Raw genomic sequence first — 9,614 nt, forward strand, 5'->3', positions numbered from 1 at the left:
TAATGATCTTTTTAATTAAATTGATTATAAAATAATTAATTTAATTACAAACTAATTAACTAGAAATTATAACTATAACTTAAACTAAAGTAAATTAGTAAAATACTTAACTAAAATGTAAATCTTTTGAGATAATTTTTGATATTTATAAAATAACGTGATTGTAAAAATATACATATTTATTATTAAAAAGTGATAAAATTATTTTAAAAAATAACTTGAAAGTATTTTGAATTTCATAAAACTCATTAATTCAAAATTTATAACCATCACTAAATAAAATATTTAAAATATAAAGTCTTTTGAGATGATTTTTAAATATTCATAAAATACATTAATCATATACATAAGTATATAAAACATATATATTATTTTAAAATTATAAAAATGATACAACTATTTAAAATAACTTGCAAACTATATCTATTTATTTATTTTATTTTTTTGAAATTTTATAAAACTAATTATTTTAACTCATTTGAAATTGAAGAAGCTCGATGATTAATCTATAATGTGGAGGTCAAAAATTGGGTGTCAACAGTCGCCACTAAAAGTCAAGTTCTTTTGTAGTGAATCTTAGTTGGCAATGCTTAGGTGGAGTGATTAGTCCCATGTGGCTTGCCACGTCACTAAAAAATTGGGGTGTTAACTCTTGAGGATATTTGTGGTCTCCTAGGATAACTGCGGGAGTATTTTTGATCCCAAAATATAATGAAGGGTATAAGTGGTCTATTTCGCATAGTTCAGGGGCAATTTTGACCCTTTTCCGTATTTTATATTGAAAAGTTATAGGGTTTTCTTTTTTACTTTTATGATATAATATAACTAAATAAAGTATTTTAACATTTTTCGACTAAAAATGAAATTAAAATATTTTCTCCATGTTGAATTCTTAATTAGAGTACTATTTTCTCATGAAAATATGGGTAAACTAGTATTTTATCCAACCCATTTGTTACCCAATCCATTTTTACCCATATCAAATATGGACGGGTTGAAGTATTACTCATTTTAGGTTAACCCGTTTCCAACCCGCTCAAATTTGACCCAACCCGCCCATTTGCCACCACTAGACGTGTTTAACCTTTGGGTTCTTCACATTAACTCATTACACATTTGAAATTATGAATTCAAGATTAAATTATTTGTACAAATTTAGTGATTTTCACATAAATATTTTACTCCATGTTGAAACCCAAAAATATTGGGATCAGTTGAGTCAGTTGACTACATGTGCACCACTTTTAATATAGATATTTGATTTAATTACACAAAATTTTACTATGCTTGAGGAAAGAAGGAAAACGAAAAAAAAAAAAAAAAAACTCCCCGGCTCAATTCTTGAAAAAGAAAGAAAAATAATAAAACATATCTGAACCGTCAATTTCACTTGTAGAGATGCACCAAATAGCAAGACATGCCTGGGAACTTGAACCATATAGGACACTTTGAGCTTGGATGCACCCATATACTAAAGTAAATTTGTATAAATATTCATTTCTATATATGGTTTAGGGAAAGGAGCATGAGTTCACGTTCACGTGAACCCATAGCCTCCACCTAAATACGCCCTTACCTAAATATAACTATGTGTATTACTATGAATAACATCAATATACATTCTGTAACATACTCCGAACTTGTTTCACATAGCATGATGCTAGGAACTCTGTCCACCATAGCGCCTCTGTCTTTGCTGAAAAGAACATAAAGCCTCTAAAAACTCAGCTTCACCAAAATCAGGCCATTGTGAATGAGAAAAGAAGAGTTCAGTATAGGCCAACTGCCAGAGTAAGAAATTGCTAAGTCTAAGCTCCCCACTAGTCCTTATAAGTAAATCAGGACTTGGAAATTCAGTACATTTTGTTTGTAATTCCTGTTCTACTAGGAAACTATTAATGTCTTCGGGTTCGATATTGCCATCCTTAACTTTTTGAGCAATGGTTTGACAAGCTTGTACAACATCATGCTGTCCACTATAGTTTACTGCAGCAACGAGGTGAAGTCGGGAGTTTGCTTTTGTAGTCATTACCGCTTTCTCTATCAAGTCCTGCAATGACTTGGGGAGCTTACTGGAGTCTCCAATTATAGATATTCGAATCCCTGCTCTGTATAAATCCAATAAAGCATATAAGGGAACTCCTTNTATTTTACTAAATCCATTTGTTTTACCCATATCAAATAAGAGCTGGTTGAAGTATTACCCATTTTATGTTGACCCATTTTCAACCCGCCCAAATTTGGCCCAACCCGTGCATTTGTCACCACTAGATGTGTTTAACCTTTGGGTTCTTCACATTAACTCATTACACATAAAGTGACCACTAAAGTTGTCTCAAATTTTCAAAAAGACACATTTACAACGTAACAGTCCTATTATCCCACTAAACAATTTTGAACAGATATTATTATATTATTTTTTTATCAGCCCCAAATTTTAAGAAGCAAGTGTATTCACACACCAAACATTGCATGACCTGTGTTAATTTAATTTTTTTTCATTTTAAGTTTTTTCTTTACTCTCTCACTCTCTCTCTTACTTTTTGACTTATTTTAATTTTGATTTCATTTTAAATTTCACTTCATCTTTCACTTCCTGCTTTCAAGTGATTCATCCCTCAATTTTCTTTTTTTTCTTCACTTCTCACCCTCACCCACCCCCCACGTCAAGCTGAACCCCACTCTTATTTTTTTCTTCTTCTCCGGTCAAATTCTTTATAGAATTCATACTATTTTTAGACTTTATTGAATTATTGATGACAAAATTAATTATTTTTCTAAGAAAATTTAAAATTTTGAAGGTATCATCAACTACTCATTTTCATATAACTTCAAAATTAGAAATGATAAATTTAAAAGAATCAATGAATTCCCAAAAATTGAAAGAACTTGATTGAAATCGGATAAAAAACTATGATACTTCCTAATCATCTTGAAATGTAATGGGTTTATTAAATTGTTTGAAATGTAAGAAAATATTTAGATAAAGTTTTAAAATTAAAGAGAGTAAAATTAATAGTAGTAAAAAAAGGAATGTGAAGTTGTGGTAAAAATGGTGACATTGAAAGTGAGAAACTTCAATGGAAATAACAATGAATTTTTGAAAAAAGAAAGAGAAAAAATAAAAAGGAAAAAAAGTTGAAATAATAAGAAAATAAGAAAATATATTTTATAATAAAATACTTATAAAAATAAAATTATATTAGTTACTTTAGGTTGATCACTCTCTTAGAGAGAGTGCACACCACTCCCTATGTTAGGTGGACGAAAAATGATATAATAATACATGTTCAAAATTATTTAGTGGGATAATAAGACGGTTGCAAAGTTAATGTGGTTTTTGACAATTCGGACACTTTCAATAGTGATTTTATGTCTTTTCTCCTAAAAATGTTAAAACTTCTCTTCCTTTTTATGTCTTCTATAAAACTAATTACTCTTCTCTATAATTGAAAAAATGAAGTCTTTGGCCCTCCAAAAAATATATATTTTAAATGTACATTTCTTTTCTTAATTATAATTATATTTTTTATTTGTTTAATTTTATATTGGATAACATATAATAGTGTAAAATAAACAATCATGTATTAGTATTGACATTGTTTAAAGTGCATTAAGCATGTTTTAGTCCTCAAATGCAAATATTCATTTACTTTGAAATTAAAATTATCTTTCCCTTGTTATTACATAAATTTATTTTATATTGAAAAGTTATAGGATTTTCTTTTTGACTTTTATGATATAATATAACTAAATAAAGTATTTTAACATTTTTCGACTAAAAAAAGAAATTAAAATATTGAGTACTATTTTCTCATGAAAATATGGGTAAATATGGGTAAACTAGTATTTTACCCAACTCATTTGTTACCCAATCCATTTTTACCCATATCAAATATGGGCGGGTTGAAGTATTACTCATATTAGGTTAACCCGTTTTCAACCCGCTTAAATTTGACCCAACCCGCCCAGTTGCCACCACTAGACGTGTTTAACCTTTGGGTTCTTCACATTAACTCATTACACATTTGAAATTATGAATTCAAGATTAAATTATTTGTACAAATTTAGTGATTTTCACATAAATAGCTTACTACATGTCGAAACCCAAAAATATTGGGATCAGTTGAGTCAGTTGACTACATGTGCACCACTTTTAATATAGATATTTGATTTAATTACACAAAAATTTACTATGCTTGTGGAAAGAAGGAAAAAGAAAAAAAAACTCCCGGGCTCAAATCTTGAAAAAGAAAGAAAAATAACAAAACATATCTGAACCATCAATTTCACTTGTAGAGATGCACCCAATAACAAAACATACCCGGGAACTTGAACCATATAGGACACTTTGAGCTTGGATGCACCCATATACTAAAGTAAATTTGTATAAATATACATTTCTATATATGGTTTAGGGAAAGAAGCATGAGTTCACATGGATACATTCTGTAACATACTCCGAACTTGTTTCACTTAGCATGATGCTAGGAACTCTGTCCACCGTAGCGCCTCTGTCTTTGCTGAAACGAAGATAAAGCCTCTAAAAATTCAGCTTCACCAAAATCAGGCCATTGTGAATGAGAAAAGAAGAGTTCAGTATAGGCCAACTGCCAAAGTAAGAAATTGCTAAGTCTAAGCTCCCCACTAGTCCTTATGAGTAAATCAGGACTTGGAAATTCAGTGCATTTTGTTTGTAATTCCTGTTCTACTAGGAAACTATTAATGTCTTCGGGTTCGATATTGCCATCCTTAACTTTTTGAGCAATGGTTTGACAAGCTTGTACAACATCATGCTGTCCACTATAGTTTACTGCAGCAACGAGGTGAAGTCGGGAGTTTGCTTTTGTAGTCATTACCGCTTTCTCTATCAAGTCCTGCAATGACTTGGGGAGCTTACTGGAGTCTCCAATTATAGATATTCGAATCCCTGCTCTGTATAAATCCAATAAAGCATATAAGGGAACTCCTTAGAGCATACAGAGTCCATCATAATACCTCAAAGTTGAAGCTCTAAGACAGAAAAGAGGAGAGGTTATGCAGATATGTATATTTTGGCAGTGCACATAAGAATTGGTATTCAATGAAGTTGCAGTTATAAACATAATGAACCTCTTTATATAGAGGCGAGCGAGATTCGTATGTGTCCTAGCTACATTTGAATCACACTAGATACATGTATTTGGAGCGAGATGGGAGAGAGGCGAGGAGGCAAGTGAGATTTGTTATGTACCCCAAATACATACGAATTCGCTTGGATACAAATGTATCTGGAACGAATTACACCTAAAATTGACCCCATTGTTTCCGAGATACATGTATCTGGAGGCACTAAAATTTGATAAGATACATAATATTGCAAACTATAGTGTATCTAAATAATCAGCTCCTAAATTAGTTAAACTTATATAAGTTTTCCAAATTTCAATTAATTAATGATGTTACCAAAAAAACTAATATTGGGCTTTTGGCTATTTACGATTTGTGAGCCAATACTACAAAATTGTAGTATAGCATACCATAAGAATTACTAAGGCTATAGCTTCTTTATAAACCAAGTTGTGTATTAAGTGATCATTTGGTTGACATACTAGTTTATATAAAATTACAATACAATGATATTATGCAGCGAAATAATAACATGGAAAGTGCTAAATATGTGATCGAACTTTGAGAAAAGGTTCATCTATGTCATCAGTTAAAAGTTTGATTCATCAATATCATTTTCATTGGAAAAAAGACACATCAACGAAAAATAGTTCTGGTTTTGCAAAACAAATTTTTACACGTGATCAATTATAAGGAAAAAAGCTCAAATATGTAATCGTAACTTTGAGATTTGATATCTACGTCACCATTTACCTGGCAAGATTTTCAAGTTCATCTTTCACTACTTTATCGAACAAGCCCATCAAAAGATCAACTTCCGCCTATAACATAAACAACACAAAACAACATCAATAGGGGTGTTCACAGTTTGGTTTTGATCGGTTATTAGTCAAAATCAAAATCAAATCAATTTAATCGGTTTTAAAATTATCAAAATCAAACCAAACCAAATATAATATATATTTATCGGTTTGGTTGTTTTCGGTTTTGGTATGGTTTGGTTTGGTTCAGTTATTCGGTTATTAACCATACATAAAAATAAAATAAACAATTCATTCAAAACGTGAAAAAAGTGACAACAATCCATTCAAACAAAAAAATAGTTAGAATGACTGGCATTACAGAACTTTCGATCATTGAATTTACTGAATAAAACTTCAAAATTCACTATTTTAGCATAGAAGGAAGAGACAATGACATTTTTAGTCTTACAAAGAATTTTCATAGACACTCATATACATGAAACCAATAAGAAAAATGTTCTGACCTTGGACATTTTTTTTTTCATAAGTAAATTATAAAAATAAATTTTGATGAAACATATATAAAATCTTTAAAATTGTTTATGAATATAATATATTATGTATGTATAATAATAAAATTTATGTATATAACTTGTTGGTTCGGTTATTTCTTCGATTTTTTTCGAACAAAACCATAACCAAACCAAATATTATCGGTTCTTAACAATCTAAAACCAAACCAAACCAAAACTTAAATTAAATCGATTTGATTTGATTTTTCAATTTGAATCGATTTTTATCCAAACCATGAACACCCCTAAACATTAAACATAAATCAATAACTGAGCCCTTAGAAAAAAGGAAGAAAAGTTATAGACTTTACTTTAGGACGGAACCAATTTTCAGAGGAAAAAGCAAATAGAGTAAGAGCCCTAATTCCCCAATTGTAGCTGAGCTTAACAAAGTTCCTAAGAGCTCGAATACCGGCGGTGTAACCTAACGCAACCGGTAATCCTCTCTTCTTTGCCCACCTTCTATTCCCATCCAATATCACTGCAATATGTTTCGGCATCAATTCTCTCCTCAATTCTGGAGGCAACGAAACTTCCTCCGCCGAAGAATTAATTGAACTCTTGGCTGCTTCGATGTTGCTAGTGGCGTCGTTTTGAGCATAGGCAAATGGATGAATTGACGGTCTTTTTGTTAAATTGGGGATAATTTGAGGGTTTGTTGATTTTGATTGGAAGCAAAATCTACTGGGAGAAATGAAGATTGGTTGGAGCTGAAGTGAGAACGCCATGTTTATGAAGGCAAAAAAAAAAAACTCTACCTCGCCAGTTTATAGATTTGGAGGGAGAATGATGCTATATATCATATTATATAGAAAATTTTAATATTGTGGTTTTCGTATTATAATATTGGGATAATACATATATTTGACTTTAAACTTGGCTTCAAATTTTAACTTTGACCTCCAACTTTCATAGTGCACAAACAAGTACTTTAACTATCCAACCTTTTAATAAATAAACACGCGATTTTTGGAGTCAAGAGCGTGAAATACAAACGCTGCCACGTGTATTAGTGAGCCACTCAATGGCTGCCAACTAATTAAACACTTTACACGTCCATTTTAGAACTAAAAAAAAAAATTAAATTAATTAAGGGTAGAATTGTCATTTCAGCATTTTTTTCACTGTTGTGTGCCTAAAAATTACTTCTCACTCGCGCAAAATGCGTGCACGTCACGCGTTTTGCCAGGTAAGACACGCGTGTTTATTTATTAAAAGGTTGGATAGTTAAAGTGTCTATTTGTGCACTTTGAAAGTTGGAGGTCAAAGTTAAAATTTGAAGCCAAGTTTAAGGTCCAATATATGTATTATGCCTCTAATATTTGGTTGGTATATTATATAGGCATAATACATATATTGGACCTTAAACTTGGCTTCAAATTTTAACTTTGACCTCCAACTTTCATAGTGCACAAACAAGCACTTTAACTATCCAACATTTTAATAAATAAACACGCGATTTTTGGAGCCAAGAGCATGAAATGCAGACGCTATCACATGTATTAGTGAGCCACTCAATGGCTGCCAACTAATTAAATACTTTACACGTCCATTTTAGAACTAAAAAAAAAAAAAATTAATTAAGGGTAGAGTTGTCATTTCAGCATTTTTTTTACTGTTGTAGGCCTCAAAAATCACTCCTAACTCGCGCAAAAAACGTGCACATCACGCGTTTTGCCGGGTAAGACACACGTGTTTATTTATTAAAAGGTTGGATAGTTAAAGTGTCTGTTTGTGCACTATGAAAGTTGGAGGTCAAAGGTAAAATTTGAAGCCAAGTTTAAGGTCCAATATATGTATTATCCCTATTATATATGTTTTATTTTATTTTGCTATTTGGTATGGTATTTGTATTTAAAAATAACATACTGAATATTATACCGAATTATATAGTTACATATTAATATAAACTAGATGTTTACAAGCTAAAACTTTGATTACTCTAATTTTAATTGTTAATGTAATTGATTAATAACCTACTTTATACCAAATCAAAAAATCCTCTCTCTAACTTTTCTCTCTATCTCTTCAACGGCTAATTTTGACGGAGCTCAAGATGAGCTTCAACATTAATCGATCTGCTCCGTCGGCAAACAGACCGCCAGACCCACCTGACTTTAACAACTCCCCCNCCCCCCCCCGCTTGCTACAAACTCCTAAATCTTTAACAACATCAATAAGACCCAATTTAACCATATCCAAATTCCCACTTCTGGTAATATGCATTATAAAGGTGCTTTGGGAGGAAGAGTTCAGGGTTACGAGAAGAACAAGATTAAACTCCAACCAAGGAAGCATGAAATCCTCAAAGGGAAACCAGTGGTCACGTTCACTAAAGAAGAGCATGATATGCTTGCGGAGACATGTAGGTGGACGCTGATAGGGAAGTTTGAACGAAGCAGACCCCAAATCGACCAAATCCGGGCTGACTTTGCCAAAATTGTCCCGACAAAAGGACATGTTAAAATTGGGGCAAAAGATAGAAAACAGGTCTTCATCGATATGGAAAATGAAGATGACTACAACACCATAATTTCTTACAATTTCATCCAGTTGGGAGAAGATAACAATATGGCAATTCAAAGATGGACCACTGATTTTAAGCCTAATGTTTCATCTACTCTAGCTCCAGTGTGGATTAATCTTCCGGACCTCCCGTGGCATTATTACGAATGGGCCGCTTTGTGTCGTATAGTTGAACCGATTGGTAACCCCATTGTAATGGACAAAGCCACCCAGTCCAAGACCCGACCAACCACGGCCAAACTCCGTGTGGAAATTGATCTTCTGAAACCTCTGCTCACCAATATTCAAGTGGCCATAAGGAATTCTGAAGGACAAGTCAATACCTTTAACCAAAAGATTGAATACGAAACACTGCCCACATTTTGTCAATATTGCAGAACCCAAGATCACTCCCAAAAGAAATGCAAGAGAACTATTCTTGACCCTCAATGAGGAAACCAAATTAAAGACAAGCCGACTACGAGAAACTTCAAAGCCAAAAGGAAATCAGAAAGGAGTATCAACCCAACAAAAGGGAAATGCAAGCTATCCATATGGAAGCCACAACCTCAGGGAGCAACAAGCAAGGGCATGTACAACAGGGGAAAGAACAGAGGTTGATGAACACTGTTGTAAACATGGAAGATGTAGAAAATACACGATCTGAAGCTTGGCAAAAGGTGGA

At 32.2% G+C, this 9,614-nt stretch overlaps 2 protein-coding genes across 3 annotated transcripts; one reads left to right on the forward strand and one right to left on the reverse strand.

Annotated features, from left to right (window-relative positions):
• Positions 1-1,425: 1,425 nt before the first annotated feature.
• LOC125852001 (dehydrodolichyl diphosphate synthase CPT5, chloroplastic-like) lies at positions 1,426-7,198 on the reverse strand. Of its 2 annotated transcripts, none has more exons than XM_049531721.1 (3): positions 6,736-7,198; positions 5,863-5,930; positions 1,426-2,108 (listed from the first exon to the last, which is right to left on the reverse strand). In XM_049531721.1, exons 1-3 carry the CDS (start codon positions 7,150-7,152, stop codon positions 1,661-1,663), a joined length of 933 nt encoding a protein of 310 aa, XP_049387678.1. In that variant the 5' UTR covers positions 7,153-7,198; the 3' UTR covers positions 1,426-1,660. The 2 variants fall into 2 exon arrangements, with proteins under 2 accessions (XP_049387678.1, XP_049387677.1); XM_049531720.1 differs by lacking the exon at positions 1,426-2,108 and adding an exon at positions 4,329-4,935.
• A 1,446-nt stretch (positions 7,199-8,644) lies between these two features.
• Positions 8,645-9,382, forward strand: LOC125852000 (uncharacterized). The gene has a single exon (XM_049531719.1). It carries the CDS (start codon positions 8,645-8,647, stop codon positions 9,380-9,382), a length of 738 nt encoding a protein of 245 aa, XP_049387676.1.
• Positions 9,383-9,614: the final 232 nt, after the last annotated feature.

The sequence above is a fragment of the Solanum stenotomum genome, unplaced genomic scaffold (genome assembly GCF_019186545.1).
Source record: "Solanum stenotomum isolate F172 unplaced genomic scaffold, ASM1918654v1 scaffold31451, whole genome shotgun sequence".
NCBI classification, from domain to species: domain Eukaryota; kingdom Viridiplantae; phylum Streptophyta; class Magnoliopsida; order Solanales; family Solanaceae; genus Solanum; species Solanum stenotomum.

What these genes read in the sequence shown, in the direction of transcription:
- LOC125852001 (XM_049531721.1), bottom strand. Translation starts at nt 7,152, where the DNA reads ATGGCGTTCTCACTTCAGCTCCAACCAATCTTCATTTCTCCCAGTAGA. An exon ending in AAAATTGGTTCCGTCCTAAA is followed by an intron (nt 5,931 to 6,735) that starts GTAAAGTCTATA and finishes TTTATGTTATAG; the next exon opens with GCGGAAGTTGATCTTTTGAT. An exon ending in GAACTTGAAAATCTTGCCAG is followed by an intron (nt 2,109 to 5,862) that starts GTAAATGGTGAC and finishes GGATTTATACAG; the next exon opens with AGCAGGGATTCGAATATCTA.
- LOC125852000 (XM_049531719.1), top strand. Translation starts at nt 8,645, where the DNA reads ATGCATTATAAAGGTGCTTTGGGAGGAAGAGTTCAGGGTTACGAGAAG.